Source organism: Taudactylus pleione, unplaced genomic scaffold (assembly GCF_031769625.1).
Source record: "Taudactylus pleione unplaced genomic scaffold, aTauple2 ptg000152l, whole genome shotgun sequence".
In the NCBI taxonomy this organism is placed as follows: Eukaryota; Metazoa; Chordata; class Amphibia; order Anura; family Myobatrachidae; genus Taudactylus; species Taudactylus pleione.
This window is the reverse complement of record NW_028284554.1, coordinates 2906100-2928186: the sequence shown is the minus strand read 5'-3', so window position 1 is coordinate 2928186 and position 22087 is coordinate 2906100. Positions and strand designations below refer to the sequence as shown.

The window sequence follows — 22087 nt, the reverse complement described above, 5'->3', positions numbered from 1 at the left end:
TTAAGTGAGCACTTTAGTAGAAAGATTAAAAATATTGGTTTTAATGTTGGTTAGTTCCACCTCACGTTTTTTTGTATGTTTTGTTAATACCTCCTCTTCTCCCTCTGTGTCCTTGTCTATTCCTCTTTTTGGAGTGTAACCATATCTGAGATGTGGTTTTGGAGTGGTCGATTTGAGGGGAGATGAACGTCTTTTTCCTAAAAAAGATGAGGGGGATTCTAATGTACGGCTATGTGTATCTTGTTTATGTCTGTCAGATCTGGTGAAATGAGGTCTAACAGTTGTGCTAACTCTATCTCTTAGTAATTCAAATCTATTGGGATGAGTGTACTGATGTTTTAACTCATTATGTTCATAATGACTGGTATTCTTAGACCTCTCATTGTAGGAAGTCTGATATCTATTGGAATGAGTGTATCTCTTATTTCTTGTGGATTGCTGGTCCTGAAGATTGGAATTCATCCTAAATTTTCTAAACTGTTTAGGTGATTCTTCCAATTTCTGACAAGTAGTCTTATAATGGGTATGAGTTTTAAAATTCCTATTAAAGGTGCGAACTTGATCTTTTTCATAATCTACTTTGTCTCTATATAGTTTTTTATCCTTGATTTGAATAAGTGATTTTTCAAAATCCTCTAATTTAGTGTTGAGTCTTGCATCTCTAATTTCAAAATCTTTGTGTTTAGAAAAGGATGCAAGAGATTGTATCTTCAATCTCTTTTTGTAATAAATTTACTTTTTCTTCTCTATGTTTGATAAGTAAACGCATAAGGGCTTTAGAACAATGGTCTAATGTAAGGTTCCATTCAGTTGTAAAGGTGGGATCATTTTTAAAAGAACAAGTTTTAAAAATTGTAAGGCCCCTTGGAATCATATCTTTATCCAAATATTTACTTAAATAAAAAGTAATTTGGTCCCACCAGTGTCTTGTTTCTAACATGGACAAATCTTCTACTTTATTAAACAGTTGATGCATATCTGGTTCTATTGATTCTACCTGCATCGTGCTAGTATATGGATCATTATTTAAATAATTCTGCCTACATTCTAAACGCTCAGAGAGGCATTTTAGTGTAGCCATAATATAATCAATACAATTTTAAGTTTATAGTTTTACCAAAACACTAATCAAAAATTATAAAATAAATAAATGAAGGTAGGATTGATGCTGCCCCACAATAGCCAAAAATGGAAAACAAGACAAAGACAACACAATGAGGGGCGCACCAAATACTAAATGCATATATACAAACAGCAGCTCACCTATGGATAGGCTAATCCATGTGCTAGGCAGAGAAAACAAGGGAACAGGGAGCGCTACTTTGTATAGCAAAAATGAACCTGAATAGGTTGAAAATTAGATGATTTAATATCTTGATAGATTAAAATAAACACATAAATTAAAAAATGATCTAAAAATATATGGACATAATATAGTACATTGACACTGGTAATGGACCAATTAATCAACAGTTGATAAAATAATATTCATGCATGAATTATAGTAAATAATAATGATAAATGAATCTGATTATTGTTGATCAATCTAATAAGACATGTGCTTAATAGTCACAGTTCATCCCGGCCGGGAAACAAAAAATAGTGTGAATAAAAAGGTATACCTCTTGCGTAACTTTAGCGATGATGAGTACTCAAAGATGTGATAACAATTCAGAATAAATGTTAGTAATTCAATGGGAAGCTGTGTCTCATATAGGGATGACCATGAGAATGGTGAACAGCTTAGCCCATAAGCATCAGCTGTATGCTGTCTGCCAAGGTGAAAAAAGTCACGGCAATGGTCCTGTGTGGAACAGCAAGCCACCTGGTATAAAGGGTCTCCCACGCCGTGTGTGCTGATGCCCAGCACTGTGGAGCGGTCTCCCACAGCACGTGCACCGGCCGTGCAGGTGCTCTGTGTGTAGCGGCAGTCGGGCAGCTGTTCTGAGTGGCAGGAATAGACGTGGTGTCTGGAATGTCCTGCCGCATCTGCCGGTCTCCTACACCTATGCAAAACCGTGGTTCTAGGTGGCAAAGGAGACCGTGATGTGCGGGTTGCAAGGAAAGTGGATTTGGCAATCAGATTGGTCCGATGATGAGAGTCCTGTCCTAACTCGTTTCTTGGCTCCAAATGTCCATTTCCTCAGAGGCAATGTGTCTCACCATGCCAGACTTGTCAGATATAGAGTTACTAATTAATTAATTAATGAGTCCAATAGTAACAGGTGTTTAACTTAAATGCTGTGATTATCAATTAGTCAGCATTTATTGTTATTTAAACCCTTAAATCATTACATAATGTTCTATTTAGTACATATTGCCTTTACTTGCAATAATTAAAATATATAGACAAATGAATAAGAAAAATAAATAAATAATTCTATACAATATATAATCTGTCTTGAATGTATCATACTAATCAATCTAATGTTAGAATAATATTCTCATTTAAATTCAAAAGGTGTCCAATTCGTATGAATATTAAAATATATATATAAAATATATGTCTTTATACATAAAAATACACATAGATATATGTTTTTTGAACACATAAGAAATATATAGCTAGATACAGGCTTTAGTGATCTTCATAGACTCAAGAGATTGAAATGTACCAGAGATAACAAAATGGGCATACTCCTTAAAGTATGCTTTACTCCTTCGCATATAGATAAGACATAACGAGGTATGTTTGTATAATTGATGGGCTCTAAGTAATGAGCTGCCTCAAATTAATTAGTGTTTATACTTTGAATAATCACATATGTTACACTATGAAATCATTGTTATAAAACTGTGTGCCTCACAAAAATATAGTCAGAGAATACAGAACACAGACCTGGTGGTAGTCTTGTGTTATTTCTCCTCAGATGACTAATTGAAGAGCGCTTTACACAGGGGTTCTGATACATATAGAGAGCTCTGACCCTGTGACTAACCACTGAGGATTCTAGTTTAGATCCATCATATTCTTCACGTATCTTACTGATATGTGCAGGCTGCTTGCTTGGGAGAGTTTTGCAGAGAGAAAACACTGCAATCTCAGGTGAGTAATCGCCTTCAAAACTTGCTACTCGGGAGAGATATATCTATCTGCTTCACCATCGGAAAACTCACTCTCAGCTAAACTCACTTCTTAGTAAATTTGTGAGTTTCAATTCACTCGAGGTACGGCGAAGCAAATCGAGTTGAAAAAAAGAAAAACTTGATCAGACTCGATTCTTAGTAATTTTACCCCTAAGGGGTAAATTTACTAATGTGAGAATTTTTAGAAGTGGAGATGTTGCAAATAGCAACCAATTAGATTCTAGCTATTATCTTCTAGAAGGTGGTAGTCAAATGTTAAGTAGATTTTGATTGGTTGCTATGGGCAACATCTCCACTTCTAAAAACTCTTACTTTAGTAAATATATTCCTTACTGTCAGTTATTGTAACACTGGGCCTGATTCAGAGATGGACGGATCAAGAGATTGTTTGCCATTGCACATGCACCGCACTGTGCTTGCGCTGCGATCGCATTACGATTATGCACACACAGAGGAATCCATCGCTAAGTGAGTGCCAGACTGCCAGCATTTGGGGGTGGTAATGGGAAGTGGTTACAAAAACGCAGGTGTGCCTGTCCGTTTAAACGCCGTTACATGGGCGTGCATAAATTAGCCACTGCGAGTACATACACAGGTCTGTGTGTCAGAAGAGCTCCCAAGGCTGCAGCAGGTCAGACCTGCCGCAAGGGTAAGATGGCCGCAGATGTGCTTCGATGTTACCAATGTTTACGTAGGTATGTGTCGTCACACGCAGGTAAGAAGGCAGCAGTGGGCATCTTTATGCTCAGGTGATCTTTGCTGACATGTGCATATTTTCGCAACTTTGTGAAGCTGCCACCGAGTGAGAGGGTCTCTGCGGGTCTCCTCCCCCTCCAAGCCCAGGGAGTTTCCTGCTGGTGACCTCTGCAGGAAGTCCCGGGCTCCTCCTCCCTGCACCAGGAAGAAGAAGAGGAGAAGGAGGCGGGGGACCCAGAAGGAGCACGCAGGAGGGGGCAGTGATGGGGACCGGCAGTGAGAGGTGCTGGGCAACTGCGGGGTGGCGAGGCACAGCAAAGCAGTTGGGAGTGGAATGTGGTAAGTTACTGTAGAGTAACGCCAGAAAAACCCTGGCGTTACCCTCCACATCGAAAATTGGGCGGCCGGGCTTAATACATATGAAAATGCAGCAAAAACAGGGTTTTTACCACATTTTTTCCTTAGTACATCCCAGCCAGGGTCTTGGTTTTTTTCCTCTGTCTTCAACAATATGAGGAGGTTGCGGCAATAAGGGTTGTTATGTTGTAAACGTTATAGCCCATCTGATGACTGATTCTACCATGATGAGTACAGTGGTGCCATCTGCTCAAGTGGGCTTTTTGTGTCATTGCATACCATACCTTCAGTTGTTGGTGATGGGCTGGCTGTTGCCCCTCATCTAGACCTGTTTGGTTTGTGGGTACAGATGTCCTTTTTTTGCCACCATACTTCTATAATTTTATCATTATTAAAATTAGAGATGAGCGGTACAGTTTTGGCTTGAATCTTCCCACCAGGTTCAGATCTCAGAATGAGGAAAAACTTTATTTTCATGGACATCTCAGCACAGATATCCATAAAAAATTATGTTTTGCCTCATTCTGAGATACGAACTTGGCAGCTAGATATGAGCCATAACTGTACCGCTCATCTCTAATTGAAAAAAGCTGACTCTTATCCCTGCCATTCATAAAACTAGTGTTGTTATTTTAGATAGGATGTAGTTAATTTGCTGCACGGAATGCTGGTGGGCATTAGGGTTAGGCTGCAGGAGAGGGGAGGTTAGAGTTAGGCTACGGACAGGGGGGGTTAGGTTTAGGCACCACCAGGGAGGTTAGGGTTAGGTACTAATGGGGAGGGCTAGGGTTCTATTTTAGAGGGAGGGAGGTTAGCATACTTACAGGATTCTGAGCATCGTGATGCTGCTGTTGGTCTTTTGACGCCCGGCATCCCGACTACTGGTCTCCCATACCCAACCCATTTTAGATAAGTGGGGTTTCTGTTAACTGCTGACATCAGCCTTTATTTATGAATACAATAATGACAGTGCTGAAGAAGGTATATTAAGGGAGGTTTTCTCCACTTTACAGCTAGGAGCACAGCCCTTCCCGTCTGACAAAAATAATTTGAGTCTCCTGCTTGTCAGCGGTGATGATATCCCAAACTAAATAATATGTGTGTAATTCAACTTATCTTACTTCTTGTAGTTGCATTTCAACAGGAACACGATTCCAGCAATGTAATAAAATATTTCAAACATAAAAGTAACACATGTAAAAAATAAAAAACTGTCCTATTGTTCCCTTACTCATGATTAGTTTAAAATACTGTAGATGAAGTAAAACTAGCAGTATTTTAGGAAAAAAATGAAAGTTGAAATTGATGTAGGAATGCTTCTAAAATAGAACTACACTGGATTGATTTCGCCACCATTCACATAAAGCAGCATTTTTGGTCAGCACTTTTTCTGTTTCATCAATGAACTATAATGGCTTACTTTACAAAAAAATTGTATTTCCAGCATTTTGGAAGCATATAAATTAAGAAATGATGATATGTACATCGTATTTACAAAGGGCCTTTTAATCTTGGCACAAAAAATGGTTCAAATATCAAATGGTGCACACAAGAGCTGCGGGGAAGGTGTATCCAAAAAATGTCACTCAATTACAATTCATCATTGGGATTCTATATACAGATTGACCTGTTCTGACACTAATAATAAACAATGAAATGTAATCATTAGTTCAGACACCATGAAGTCCATATAGTCCATGTGATGCTATTGTCTTCTTTAGCTTTCTTGATTCTCCTCCTATTTATCCAAAGTGTGCAGTGAATGGAATACCCTGTAAAGAAAAAAAAAACTCAATAGTGTAATAAAAATCAATTATTTTAATGAGAGGACAGTCCAAAATCTTTCCAGCAGTTTCAAAGAACTAACATCGTGTTGAGGAGATAAAGATGGTGACAATTCCCATTGGTGATACACTTACAGGAACTAATGATATCATAAACCCATCAAATATAACATTAATTAAAATGAACCAATCACCTATACATATACTAAAACAGACATCTAAATGGACAACATATAAATAATGAAGAAAATAAAACTAGATTGCAGTAACAGTGATCTACAGTCATTATATTTATTTTATAAAATAAACATTTTTTACTAAACATTTGTGCATGCCTGTGTGACGTTAGCCATGCTCTTGGCAGGTACAAATGCTCATCCATACTCATGATTATCCCATTTATTTCTTCAGTGCACATGACAGCTCTTGCTAACAGCTAAAGTATTTAGGGGTCTATTTACTAAGCAGTGTTAGGAGACAAAGTGAAAAGTGATAAGAAAGTGATAAGGTGCCAGACAATCAGCTCCCAACTGTCATCTCACAGGCTGTGTTTGAAAAATGACAGTTGGGAGCTGATTGGCTGGCACCTTATCACTTTTCACTCTGTCTTCTAATATTGCTTAGTAAGTAGACCCCTTAATGCCTTGGGCCCTCATTCAGAGCCACTCGCTATTTGTGGTCGTTCGTTCTAAAACAAGGGGTGGCTATTCAAATGAACCGTTCGCTAATTGCGGTCTGTTCACGCCTCTAAGTCTGAACGAGCGAGCAAAACTTGCGGTTGTAATTTTGAAAAATACGCCCCCTTGCCGCTCGCACCATACGTCATGTCTTCTATTTATTAGTTTAATCGAGTACATCGAACAGCGTAAGAACTGCTCGCTATTCTTGTGGCTGGTTTTTTCAACCGCTATTTTGCGAGCAGTTCTGAGTAAAAAAAAAACAAGTGATGTGGTCAATGACGCTGCTGTATTAATTATGCACTCCCTTAAAATGCCCGTTTTGACCTTTAAGCACACCTGAGTTCGAATTCCACACCCCCGTTTTCAAGCACCTTCCCCTGTTACCACCCACATACGCCTCCTTCTGTCACTCAAAATAGCAGGCATTCGCTATATAGTGAACAAACAATTTCCGGCCGCACTGACTGGTTCGCGCATGCGTATTAAAATCCGTACGCATGCGCAGATGTGCGAACATCGGTCAGAACGAACGAGCGGCCACTTACGAGCGGCTCTGAATCAGGGCCTTGGAGAGAGAAAAAGTGGAGAGTGATAAAGTACCAGCCAATCAGCTCTGTCATTTTATAAGCTGTGTTTAAAGAAATGACAGTTTGGAGCTGATTGGTTAGTACTTTATCACTCTTCAAGGTTTAGTACAACTCCCCCTAAGACATTATAGCAAGAAGTACAAAACAGAGAAAGGGAAGTGCCAGTCTCATCCAGCTGTACATTTCTATTAATTTTCCTATTGTGTTGTGTTTTTGTGGATGTCTGCCAATTAAAATTGGTATACTCTTTCATCTGCTTTGTATATTGTATTTATCAGATGCATAAAAGTTGATCAAGAATTTATTAAAATAACGCATTTGTGATCTAATGAGGGTGGTTCAGAGGTGGACGCAGTTGCAGTAACAGCTGCAACTTTTGTCACAGCTGCTACTGTGTCTTTATGTTTATGTCACACCCGATGTACATCCAATTGTGCGTACAAAGACACACTATCGGTGCCAGGGGTGTTTCAAGAGAGGAGGGGGCCCATGTGCAGTCTCCATCCGGGACCCCTTCCTCTCTCCGGTGTCCGGCAGCGCACTGAGCTCAGTGCCGCTCTGGGCACTAGTCTGTGCCCAGAGTCTACAGCACATGCGCAGGTCAGTGGGAAAATGGTGCTGAAGCCATTTTCCCGGTGTATTCCATACTGCGCATGTGCAAAATGCCAAAAAAATTGCAGCAGTGGCCATTTTCCAGACGTTTTTTACAGCGCTGCCTCCGGCGCTGATCTGGGACTTTGGCGTCATATGGGTGTGTGGTGTTGGTCCCCATGAGCACTGCACACCTTGCACCCATTATAAATACGACCCTGATCAGTGCACCATCATTACGGCAGGCGCAGAATGTCCAAGTGACATGCCCTCGACTGTTAGTCACTTCCCCCCAAGTTACTGCCCCAGAAATGCCCAACAACATTACATGGATCTCTATGCAATTTTGATCTCTGGTAAACATCAGGACCCATGCACAGTGCGTTTTGGACTCATGACAGAGGTAAAAATGCTTTACCTGCCTCCACCTCTGATTCACCCCCAATGTCTGCAGGTCATTTATTAAGTACAAGACAGGCGCTCTGCAGTGAAAATACAGTTACAAAGAACAGAAAGAAATTTTAACCGTGCTAAGAAATGTATCAAATATAAATATAAAGATATTTGACAATATGTGCCAAATAAAAAATATTCAAAGTGCAATAAAATATAAAAAATATTTTTTATTAATAATGTATGAATTGACTCAGAAACACACAGCACTATCTACGGATATACTAAATTAAATCATTGGTGGTCAGATATCTTTTGTGTTTTTATCAGGATTGATATAATTGATATATATTTTTAATGATTCTATGGAAGAGGCACTTTGGATGTAATAATCGTTTTTTAACAGCCGGACGTGGCTGTTTTCTCTGACATAATAAAGTAAAAAGTTTGGCTTTATAATAGCACACATCAACGGAATCTTCAGCATTGAGCTTGAACTGTGATTATTTTCAAAATTGCAACATAACAAGAAAAACACTGTTGAATTTTTTATGCATTGATGTATTGGTTTGATACATAAACAGCATGCTCTCCTCTTACGTGCTCCGAGCCCTGTATTGAAAAGTACATGGGCTCTTGTGAGGACCCCCCAATATAAACCAAAATTGCGATCCTGTAAGGATACTGGATTTCAACCTCTATACGCACCTACCTATACCTTCTAAACCCTGCCTATAAACCTCTAAAACGCTATTTGCGTACGCAGTCATACAGTAGAATAAAGACTTTAGACCTTGAACATGTGTTTTCACAGCCAAAGTATTATTCAAGTAAAGTACAGTCAGTTACATGCTGTGATCTAAGTACAATTTAGCGCAAAGAATTATACAGACCCAAGATACAGTCATACATATGCAAGCGCTCTGGGTCCAGATTCCTGCATCAGCAAGAGACCTCCGTCAATCAGCAATCAGCAGAATAGACTAGAAACCCAGGGTCAGAGCACATATATTTATACCCCCCCAGAAATAAGCTGAACAAAAGAGAGGTCTTGTTGCGATTCCATTGGCTCTCCTTCACGGTGTGTTTGCTACAGGGCACTTAACAGGTTGATTCAAATGGCCACAGTCCAGCCTCCAACAGCTGGTTGCCTTCGTTTTCCCACCTCATGCAAATCTAGACTGTTGGTTTTACAAAGTACATTTTGGTTCTTTATGTCTTTACGGTCCATAAGTTGCGAACGCATGTTCTGATCTTCACACCGATGATAACAGAAAGCTGTAGATAAAGTGCGGATCAGTATAATATCAAACACTGCTTACTTATCACATATTAAACCTTAGATACCAAAATAGTCTTTATTTCACAGCATTTGTAATAAATGAATAAAACTTGGATCTTTTACTTTATAGCTATGGAACCTTTTGTGTAAGTGTGCCTTATGTAAGTATTAGGGATATGGGAAAAGACGCTAGTTAGGTTTATCTGATTTGGGGCAGATGTGCACGCATGCAGCTAATAAACAGCGTTCGCATGCAGGATATTGTGCATTCGCTACTGTGCGTAATGTGCGGAGTTTATGCATGAGATTCTATTTATGATGGATTTAACATATATATATATATATATATATATATATATATATATACATATCTCATTCCTTACTAACAGTTTCAAACTGCAATGCAAATGTGCTATGGGCAGTGAGCTTCACTTCTCAAACAAGGTGGAGACCCCCAGCTGTGTTGGTGCCAGCCTGTCTGAAAAAGGGCAGATTTCTTACCATTGTTCATTCAGTCAAATTCAAGTGTCTGGGCCATATTACAATTGCCATAGCTACACCTGTCCACATGTGGGGTCTCTCCATGTATATGCAAAAACACTCACAGTTCCTGGTGTATTGTCTTTTCTAATTCCTTTTCTCATGAAGCTGTTTTTCTAGTTGTTTTGGTATTTCTCTATGCAAGGTTGTCCCCAGAATGGGCTTGTCATGGCTTCTAAAAAGATTATCAAAAACATTGCCATCTGTACTTAGCTCGTGAGTTGTAACTTAAAATGGCGCTGGTCGCAAAATGGCGTCTTGCAGATTCTTATTTTTAATATGGAGTCTAGCTGCCATTCGCAATTACGCTGATTCCGTCTCCGTCTCAGCCACTAATCCGGCTTCGACACCTGATATAGACATATTTTTTTACTATGTGTAGTAGAATTATTACAGGAAAGCGGTAAATTAATATTTTGCTTTTAAATTTGTCATATCCATTGAATAAAGCATCAAATTGATGACTGATTTCTATAGTGTACTGTAATGGAAATTTGCAACTAAATGCAACATTATTGCATATACCTCATTGTAGTCATGCAGCTGTGGTAGGATCTGTTGACATGTCGACATGGCCATAATGTAGATACTGAAGAAATGTCATCATGTTAGAATTTCAACATATCGCTATGTTCTTCTTACTTCCGGCAGTAAGAAGAACATATCCAGCGGTACTGTCCGCTCATCACACCACCTGCCCGCGGCTTGCAGCAGTGACGTTATTGCTCTTGGCCAGCCGGGCCAGTCACAGCGGCTGCAGAGTAAAACAGCGCTGATGGGAGAAATCAGAGTGAAGAACACACCAGCCAGGACCAAGCAGATTGGACTGACTTTCCGCTATCACCTGAAGACAGTGGTAGGGTCAGTTAGTACTGGACTTATATTGTGATATAATCACCACCTGCACCAGCATAATATACCCGATCTCCACCAATATATTAAAAAAAGAGCTATAAACATAAATGTGTATAAAAGTTGACATATACAATTTTTCTTTGTTCTTTATTTTTTTTATTTTTATGTGCTACTAAAATTATTAGCGCTCATTTACAAACATTCAAATCTATTGCATTATTGAGCTGCTCCGTATTGTTTAGCACATTTGCACTTTTTCTTCTTTTTTCAAGACATTCAGAGAATGTCAACACATTGCCTGACAACATTTTAACAATGTCGACATCATACCTATCAACATTGTTGTGTCAACATTATAAATATCAATATTGTAAATGTTGACCTAATGACTACATCCCGCTATGCACAAATGCGCTTACCATATGTAAACCATGGCAAACTACTGTAGGTACAATTTTGTGCTAGACAAGAAAACAAATTCCCACACTGCAATGAGACTTGCATCCTATATAGTAATAAAATGTAGAGATACCAGTTGCATACACAAACACTTGGTAAGCCACCAGCCCAGTGGCTTTCTTCCCCATGGTGACACCCAGTGCGGGGAGGTATGCCCGCTCAGAGCCGTCCCTAGGCATAGACAAACTAAGCAAATGCCTAGGGCATTTGGAATGCCTAGGGGCACCCAAACCCGCCAAGAGCCGGCAACAGTTTGAGACATGCACGGCCGGGGCACCTGCTGCTGGCTGGGCAGAGACTCTGGCAGCTGCTACTGTCACTGTGCAGCGTCCATGACCGGAGCTCAGTTGACAGCTCCAATGTGGCCTGGTAGCAGCAGCACAATGGCGGGCAGCAGCGGTTTGCAGGGCTGAGGCACCTGGACAACGGCTAGTGGTTAGCGTGGGTGCTGTGCTGGGAGGGGGGTGATGGGTGAGGGGTACTGTGCTGTGATCTGTGCTGGTAGAAGGATGCTGTGCTGGGTGATGTGTGCTGTGCTGTGATCTGTGCTGGGTGAGGGGTGCTGGGAGCGCAGCACAATGGGGAAGGGGCCACAGTACTATGAGACCACACACTTTTTCAGGATCCTTTGGGGGGGCACCACCCAAAATCTTGCCTAGGGCACTAATTTGGCTATGGCCATCTCTGTGCCCGCTGAAAAGGGGGCATGACCTCATGGGCAGAAGGGCTTGGCCCTGCGGCCCGAACCTCGGCCCGTGGTTATCACTGGGGTGATGGGGGATGCCGGAGGTGTAGAGTGGTGGCTCCCTGTGACAAGAGTCGAGTGCTGCACTTAATGTTACAGTGCAGCACCCGACTCCTGTTACTGAGGGGGAGCATTGCACCTTGGTGTCACCCCTAGGCCCGCACCAGCCATGTCATGGCGTCTCTGTTCTGAAGGTTCCTAAATTACATAATAGCACCACTTTGGGTCATATATTCATGAATTTCTAAATTGAGAGTCTACTCACCTGGAGGCACCCAGGATCTTCCGACATGGCACTACAAGGATCAGCATACCCAGAATGGAAGTTGCTCAGCCAATTTATTGGCCCATCACAGGTGCATGTAACGGAGGTAGCTTACCAAATAATTGCAAATGTGTGTAACTGAGTCCCCTGCATTTTATAAATATGTATGATGCAAGTGTCTTTTACTGGCCAATTACACTGTGCTGGGGGAATTTGTTTTGTTTTTTTCTTGCCTAGATTAACTCCTCCCTTACACAAACCTGTGATGGGCCAATAAATTGGTTGAGCTGTGTATCAGTATTTTGTGCTAACAATACAGTTTACAACAAAGATTGATGATGTATAGTAACAAAATATTATTGCGCATAAAACCATAAAGAATGATTAGCAGTTAGCTGTGCAAGATAGACAGTGAAACTTAATGCCTGATTTGTTTGTGTTGTATTGTGATGGTGCTGGCTTTGCAAGCTCTCAGTGGCAGCTTCTCTGAGGCGAATCCACAAGCAAGATAAAACCCCAAGGAACTGGACTCTTTAAAAGAGGAAACAAGTCTTTATTTGGGGATAAAGGAAAAGGGCATTGGAGCAGAGGGAAGGGAGGGAATAATTAGAAAAAGGGGACACATATTACCACTGTAAATTTTTCAGTACACAATTTAGAAAACCAATATACTCTATATACTTTTCCATATGACTATGGACCTGATAGATATATATATAATCTGCGTACGCACCTGCGACTGTGCGCCACTCCCACGCAGTGCACTACGTAATGCACAAGCGACCAACACACAACACAATTCAATACACTTTCACAAGGAGCTGCGTAGTGTTGGGAGTGTCCTTCTGGCCGCACAGGCATATTCTAGCTGTACTGAGGTGAGTCACATGATGTATGATAGGTGTTGTGTTGTTATAGATGTATTAAATCTTACAAATGTCCTGTGTTTATCCACCATTTTGGATTGGCCAACTAATCAGACTGCACCCTAGTTCTTCATATAAAGTTTACACACTGTAATATTTGTCATTGCCATCATGAGATCCTCTAGTTTTAGTAGACGGGAGCTGCGCATCCTGACCGACACAATGGATCGGCGCCTGGGGCCCATGGGCCCACATGTGCCCAATCGCCTGAAAGTGCGCACGTACGCAGAGGTGAGGAGGAGGCTCCATTGCATGGGCTTCCGCGGCACAGTTGTGCAGCTGGAGAGGAGATGGTCGGATCTCCGGAGGCTGACCCCGGCCCTCCTCGATCAATTGCAGGCGGATAACAGCCAAAGTAAGTTATGCACTTTATATGCATTGCGTACTGTATGCTTTGTGTTGTGTATGCCTTTCTGCGTGTGTGTGTGTGTTTATGGTATATTTTCTTTTTTTGATGGCCTGTTTGATAGCTTCATTTTAAGGTCTCCAGACATTTTTTTTTTTTTTTTTAGAAAATGGCTGCCAACAAGTTTTAAACCCTAATTTCAATACTGTGTTTGAAAAATAAGCACAACTGTTGTAGTCATTAGGTGTGTGAGTTTGTGTGTGTGTGTGGGATTATTTGAAGATCAACATGGTTTCTGACATATGTGTTTAAATGTAGAAGATGGCTGACAATTTGAGTGTCAGGCTACATTTTATGCAGTCTCTGGATTATTGTCACACGGGGGACACAGGTGTCTTTATGTAATCCATTTTATTTATTTATTTATTTATTTATTTTTTAAATTGCTCATGCCTTTGCTCTGCTAAATCAGGGAGATCTGGATATGATGTTTTTTGGACATTGCAAAATTTAAAAATTTTTACAAATTATATTTTTTAATTCTCAGGAGTACGTCAAAGAAGACACACGGTTAGGCAAGCCGAAGCACCACCCACCCCTGAAGATGCCTACCCCCAACATTCCTCCCCACCCACCCCTGAACCTGCCTCCCCCACCCACTCCTCTTCGCCCATCCCTGAACCTGCCTCCCCACCCACTCCTCCTCACCCACCCCTGAACCTGCCTCCCCCACCCATCCCTGAACCTGCCTCCCCCACCCACTCCTCCCCACACACCCATGAAGATGCCTCCCCTACCCACTCCACGGGAAGCTCGAATTGGGCTGCTTCAGCCCAAGAAATGCCGGACCAAGGCCATGAAGGTACATATGTCACAGATGCAATTATGCAATGTATATCTAATGTAGGAACCAGAAAAGAATGCAATGTGAAAGCAGCATTAACCTCAGTAGCCAATGTGAAACACTGTGCAGTACTATCTGGCGAAGGAATACACACTAATTATTCATTGCTATGGTGGGTGGTTTTTATGTCAAACAGTTTTGCTTTAATAACAAATACTTATTAATTAATTTTTCTTTTCCTTTACGTTTCAGTTGAACAAGAGGAGCCACTTCGGGAGCTTCTAAGGAGGGAGGTGGCCACATTAACCACATGTGTCCAAGAGATTTTGGAGGCCTCGACGCATCCAAAATGTGCTTTAATTTATTTGTTGATTTAAAAATTAAAAAAAATATTTTTTCCCCCAAAAAAGTGTGGTGGTTTTATTAAAAGGTGAAATATTCTAGAAGTAACATCTTACTAAAGTTGAATTATCTGATTCAATGTTTGCGTAGACATGTAATTTTTAATGTGTACATATATATATATTTTTTAATATATATAAATATATATATATATTTAAAAAAAATATATTTTTTATATGTATAGATATATATAGGGATATATATATATTTAGAAAACAAAATATATATATATATATGTATATATATATATAAATATATGTGTGGATATTAGATAGTTCCACATCTATATTTATATATATTTGACTGGATCTCTCTCTCTCTCTCTCTCTCTATATATATATATATTAATGATGAGCGGTTCAGATTCCTCAGAATCCGAACCGCTCCGAACAGGTGGAATCCGAGTCCACCCGAACGCAAGTTCGGGTGTTCCCGCCTGACTCGGATTCCACCTCGAGGCCGAACTTCACCCGTCCGGTGTCGGATTCTCGCAAGAGCCAGGTGACGTTCGGCCTCCATAAAAGGCGCGGGGCCCGGCTGTCGGCGCCATTTCGCGTGACTGTATCCAGACGGAACAGTCACGCTTAGTTAGGTAGTGATAGAGAGGGGAAAAGCGAGACTAGAGTTAGATTAGTTAGAGAGAGTAGTTCTACTTCTTGCCACTGTGTGCTCCGTGACTGGGCTTAGCCCACTGTGTGTATATTATACAAGCTCCGTGACTGGACTTAGCCAACTGTGTGCACTGTGTATTATACAAGCTCCGTGACTGGACTTAGCCCACTGAGTGTATTATTTATATTATACAAGCTCCGTGACAGGGCATAAGCCCACTGAGTGTATTATACAAGCTCCGTGACAGGGCATAAGCCCACTGAGTGTATTATACAAGCTCCGTGACAGGGCATAAGCCCACTGAGTGTATTATACAAGCTCCAGGAAAGGGCATAAGCCCACTGAGTATTATACAAGCTCCATGACAGGGCATAAGCCCACTGAGTGTATTATACAAGCTCTGTGAAAGGGCATAAGCCCACTGAGTGTATTATACAAGCTCCGTGAAAGGGCATAAGCCCACTGAGTATTATACAAGCTCCGTGACAGGGCATAAGCCCACTTAGTATTATACAAGCTCTGTGAAGGGGCATAAACCCACTGAGTGTATTATACAAGCTCCATGACAGGGCATAAGCCCACTGAGTGTATTATACAAGCTCCGTGACGGCATAAGCCCACTGAGTGTATTATACAAGCTCCGTGACAGGGCATAAGCCCACTGTGTGTATTTATAATATTATACAAGCTCCGTGACTGGACTCAGCCCACTGTGTGTCTTATACAGGCTCCGTGACTGGACTTAGCTAACTCCAATTTGATAACTCCAGCCTATATAAATCAGAAGTAAAAAAAACAAAAACAAACAACAGGTGCAAATTTACGCTGATTGCAATCGCATCAGAAGCAATTAAAGGGTACATCGAAAGGGCAGATGAGAAAACATGACTCTGCCAAGTAATCACGATGGCCACGTAGGGTGACGGCTGCATCCGTCAGACTACTACGAGTGTAGTCGTCGCTCGTTCTGTTACTTGGTCCGGTAGGTGTGTTTTCATTGTGGTCGGTGTTTACCCGCTTGCGCTGTGCATTGCGAGCGATCACTGGCTTTTTCATTTTCTCGCTCGCCGCAGCTGCGAGCGCTTACGCCTTAGTGATCGGGTCTGAATCAGGTCCAATGTTACCAAATATGTTAACATCCTTTTGATTAATTAAACAAGTGACAGGGCATAAGCCCACTGTGTGTATTTATAATATTATACAAGCTCCGTGACTGGACTCAGCCCACTGTGTGTCTTATACAGGCTCCGTGACTGGACTTAGCCCACTGTGTGTATTATACAAGCTCCGTGAAAGGGCATAAGCCCAGTGAGTGCATACAAGCTCCGTGAAAGGGCATAACCCACTGTGTCTATTCTACAAGCTCCATGACAGGGCATAAGCCCAGTGAGTGCATACAAGCTCCGTGAAGGGGCATAGCCCACTGTGTGTATTATACAAGCTCCGTGACAGGGCATAGGCCCACTGTGTGTATTATACAAGCTCCGTGACTGGGCATAAGCCCACTGTGTGTATACAAGCACTATGTCTCCTTGGGATGTAGCCCACTCTGTATACAAGTACTGTGACTCTGCTGGCTATACCCCACTGACTGGGTGGGTGGGCCCAAGGACAATTCCATCTTCCACTACCTTTCATTTCTGCCACTGCTGTGTGGCATAGTTTCATAGATGTTCTTTAAACTGTGGTGTCTGTGCCACTGCGCCGCTGCTCTGACGCTTGGTAATCAGTCAGCTCACTGCAACCCTTGGCCAATAATGGTGAAAACAATAATTTAACCTGTGAGGTGGTCTAAATTGACTGTAAATGACTGTAAATTAATGTTATTGAGGTAAATAACACTCTAGGAAGAAAAAAAAGCCCAATTTATGTCATTTTAGATTTTTTTGCGAATTTTGGCAAAAAATGCAAATGCAAATTCAAAGCCAAAGCCAATCACCGCAGTTTGGCAAAACCAAATCCAAATCCAAAGCCGGACGACGAATTAGAACCAAATCCAAATCCGGCAAAAATGGTCCGGCGCACATCCCTAATATATATAGAGAGCGACAATATATAATTTGACAAATAAAGTTGGGGGAAGTCCAATTTGCTAACTCCAGCCTATATAAATCAGAAGTAAAAAAAACAAAAACAAACAACAGGTGCAAATTTACGCTGATTGCAATCGCATCAGAAGCAATTAAAGGGTACATCGAAAGGGCAGATGAGAAAACATGACTCTGCCAGGTAATCACGATGGCCACGTAGGGTGACGGCTGCATCCGTCAGACTACTACGAGTGTAGTCGTCGCTCGTTCTGTTACTTGGTCCGGTAGGTGTGTTTTCATTGTGGTCGGTGTTTACCCGCTTGCGCTGTGCATTGCGAGCGATCACTCGCTTTTTCATTTTCTCGCTCGCCGCAGCTGCGAGCGCTTACGCCTTAGTGATCGGGTCTGAATCAGGTCCAATGTTACCAAATATGTTAACATCCTTTTGATTAATTAAACAAGTTTAAAAAAAGTTAATCATGCTACTCTTACAGTAGATGTTTTCACAATTTTTCCTATTTAAAACAATCAAATAGACTCTAGAGAACTATTTTAACATACTTGCGGACCTTAGGCCCTTTGTAGTCCATAATGCAATGATTTTTATATAATAATGCATGCTGTTGCCAGTTGGGGGTCACTGTTTTTTCTTTAATGACTGTAGTTTAGATTTATCTGAAATGCGACGTCTCCTCAGTAAAATGTTCTCCTTGCTTGAATGGAGATTAAAAATGCTGGCAACTAGAGGTTAGCTCTATGTGTATTTTACATGTGTGGTACACATTAACTTTCAAAGTACAATCTCTATCTACTGTAGCATGCATCAACTGGATTGGTGTCTAATTTTTATTGTCTTTTTTTTCATGTCACATAGGTTCTTTAGGGCTGTTCAAAGGTGAGGAATATTCAGCAACATTACAAAATTACAGAGGAGGATGGTTTTAGACAATCTGCTAATGATAGCTTACAGTCTTTTCTAGTGGGGCAATGATTAATGTGAGTGTTCTTTAAACGTAATCAGTATGTAATCCCGACAGCGGAAGCCCATCAGGGGTGAAGATCCCGATCGTTAATTAAGGTAAGTATCGCTAACCTTACTCCCCCCTAACTCTAACCCTCCCTTAGGGGTACCTAACCCTAACCTCCCCCGCAAGTGCCTAACCCTAACCCCACTCTAAGTGCCTAAACCTAACCACCTCTTCCCTGCAGTCTAACCCTAAGACTCCTGGGGGGGTGCGTAACCATAACCTCCCCCCGCAGGTGCCTAACCCTAACCCCCCCTTTCCCTAGTCTAACCCTAACCCTCCCAGGGGGGGTGCCTAACCGTAAGTCCCCCGGGAGCCGTAAAAACCTAACCCCCCCCCCCCCGTGGCTGTCTGCACCTGGCTTACCTTCGTCCCGTATGCCTGGCGTCGGGCTCCCGATGTAGGTCTAATGACAGGCATAAGGATTTCGACGCCTGTCATTAGTACCTTGCCAGGATTAGCCAGTCGGGAAGTCGGCAGTCGGCATTTCGACCGTTGGCTTCCTGACTGCATCCCCTTTAAACATCCCTGTAGATTTCTTTGTTACTAACACTGAGGTTTACCAACCTTATCCACACCATGTGAGTTCTCTTTCTAATTTTGCTAGTTACAATCCTGTTGCCTACCTTATAGGGAGCTTCCCTTTTAGAACATTTTCTGTAACTCTAAAACAGCCCATGTTGGGTCACAAAGAGAAAACAGAAAAATGCAGATCTGAGCCAGTGCAGGATAGAGATATTGCTATTGGGCAGAAAAGGTTTTGGGACCAAACTTGGTTGCTTCCACTGCTAGTCCTATTGCTTTATATCCAAAAAGAAAGGAATCATATGTATTTCTAATAGTAAATATAAAAAACTAAATTATTCCCATTGATCTATATGTATCTGTTTGTTTGAAACATTTGATATTATAAATATGGTGATCATTTTCAAGGAATTTTTATGAAGAAATAAAGATGCAACAAACCAATGTTAGCTATATATTTCGCAACATACAGTAGAGACTGCAATAACCAAATTGCCAAAAAATATTAAAAACAAGCATTTACAAATTCCATCAATAGTTAATATACTGTATAAAAGTAAGAAAAAACTAATCTTGTTATAAAGCAATCAAAACTATATTATAGCAAGATAAAGAAATTACATATAGATGATAAATATTGTGTCAAAATGTATATGCAAAAGATCAGTTTAAAAAGTATGCTTAGCAGCATTCACTGACATGCTGTTTTCTTTGTGTAACCCTAATCTTACAGTATAGTACTGTATAAACGCATAAGGGGGAAATCCCATTAGGTGCGAGTTTGTGAGTCTGAGTGTGTCTCATGAAACTGTCATAAACCTCACAAACTTCACACAAATGCTCGCTCCTGCAATCCAATTACAAATGCCAACTCGCACTACTCGAAGTGAGGGTGTGCAAATTCCGTATAGCATGCAACTTGGGAGAAGTGCTTGAAAAAGTAGGGAGTTCATCCATGATAATTTAATTAGCAGGGCCATAAAGAAGGCTGTTAGTGGGCATAAGGAAAGTACTGGAGGTTTTTAAATGGTGTCAAAATGCTGATTTGTATTTTAAAAAATATAAAAATAAAAAAATTATAAAAAGCTAACTTTTTTGTTTAATCTAAAATAAATTTAACAAAAGATGCAAAAAAGTAGAAAAAAAGGTGATTATTGTGTTAATTTGAGGTAATTTTAAATTATTTTTTTTTAAAAACAAGCAAATATTTTTAAATTAAAAAAAAGTGTGATTAATGCCTAAACTAGCTAAAAAAACTACTATGGGGTGCCTAAACTAGCAAAACAATTAATTTGGGGTAATTTGAGCCCATATTTTTTAAACAACCCAAAAACACATGTAATTATTAGGCTAATTAAGCTAATTGAAAACTTATAAATGCCTAATTAGTCATTAGGGGGACCGTCTAAGGGATTTTTCATAGTGTCCTGACATTTTTATCTGAAGACTTTCACTACCATCTAACACCCTCAGGGAGGTGCGCATAAAAAAACATGAGCTACCTCTGAAAAAAAAACTGAATTTGGAATTGTGCCAGTTTGCCCTGAAAATGGCTTGCACAAGCCAACTTGCACCTAATTGGATTGAACCCATAGTATCTAGAATTTAATTCAGAAATCAAAATTAATAAAGTTCCATAATTATTTTTTATGTGGGTTTTGGTTATTGTAAAAACATTTATATATCTATGTATTGTTGAAGTATATTTACATTTTTATTGTTTTATGAATAACATTTTAATTATGTATCTCATCCATTTGATGTCATAGGAGTATAAATACCACTGGGAATATGTTTTGCGTATGATCAAATTTTACATTTCTACAAAGTATACAACAAAGAAAACTCACACACTTTACTCCTTCCTTTAAAAAAGGAAAAAGTTTTTATGGCATTTTTCATGTCTTTATTTCTTAGACTGTATATTATGGGGTTAAAAAATGGAGTAAATACTGTATATAGAAGAGATACCGACTTATTTAAAATATTTGAATGTCCTCTAAATGGAACAATGTATTTAGCTATCAGTGTTCCATAATATGTAGATACAACAGACAAGTGGGAGCTACAGGTGGAGAATGCTTTCTTTCTACCGGTGATTGATGGTATCCCCATGATGGTATGTGCTATATAGCAATATGAGAGAATAATAAAAATGAAAGGAAAGACAATAGTTGGGAAGGAGCTCATGAAGACTTCTCTTTCCACAAGTGAGGTGTCCGAACATGAAAGCTCCATAATGGGAGCAAAGTCATAGTAGAAGTGGTCAATAACATTGGATTCACAAAACTGTAATTGAAATACTGGAATAACTGCCATTAATGGCAACATTGTGCCTAGCAGCCAAGAGAGGAATACAAGGATGGTGCAAAATCTAGGGTTCATAATAGAGTTATAACGTAATGGGTTGCAAATGGCCAAATATCGATCATAAGACATGACCATGAGAAGGAAACATTCCACAATTGTTGAAGCACATAAGAGGTAGAATTGTGTAAGGCAGCCAGTGACAGACATGGTGCTTCCTTCTTCCAAAACAACACGCAACATATTTGGGACAGAATATGTAGTAAGCAAAATATCAGATACAGATAAATGAATAAGGAAAAAATACATAGGTGACTGAACTTGGTGACATATGCAAACCAATACAATTATAAGCAGATTTCCTACCAATGTCAAAATGTATATAGCGAGTAATAGAAGGAAGAGCAAGGTTTTAAAACTGTGGAGATTTTTAAATCCTATAATCACAAATTCTGATATAGTTGAGTTCTTCATAAACATTTCCTGGTGGGAGAAAGATAAAAAAATAAAATTTAAGTCAGTAGATTCCAATATAAACACTTGAAAAATAAGAGTTAAAGTTCAATCATATTTACAGTCATGTAAATATGTGCTAGATCTCCCAGCTGTCCAACATTTTGTCTGACACAGCTAGGAAGAGACTTTCAATAGAAGCTTCTCCTAACTTGCTCATATTTCATATGTAATTGTGGTGATGGCTCTTGGAAGACATTATCTAGGGATTACTGCAAAGTAGAACATTTTTGGAA

The 22087-nt window shown here is 40.2% G+C and overlaps 1 protein-coding gene across 1 annotated transcript; it reads right to left on the bottom strand.

Moving 5' to 3' along the window:
- On the bottom strand, positions 1-21818 carry LOC148522186 (olfactory receptor 11A1-like). Its single transcript, XM_088474279.1, has 2 exons — positions 20882-21818; positions 1-674 (listed from the first exon to the last, which is right to left on the bottom strand). Exons 1-2 carry the CDS (start codon positions 21816-21818, stop codon positions 1-3), a joined length of 1611 nt encoding a protein of 536 aa, XP_088330405.1.
- Positions 21819-22087: the final 269 nt, after the last annotated feature.

Excerpts from the sequence above, each read along its gene's own strand:
- LOC148522186 (XM_088474279.1), bottom strand. The coding sequence starts at position 21,818 with ATGTTTATGAAGAACTCAACTATATCAGAATTTGTGATTATAGGATTT. Across the intron at positions 675-20,881 it reads TAAAGGAAGGAGTAAAGTGT|ATTTTGAAATTAGAGATGCA; the intron begins GTGAGTTTTCTT and ends CTAAACACAAAG.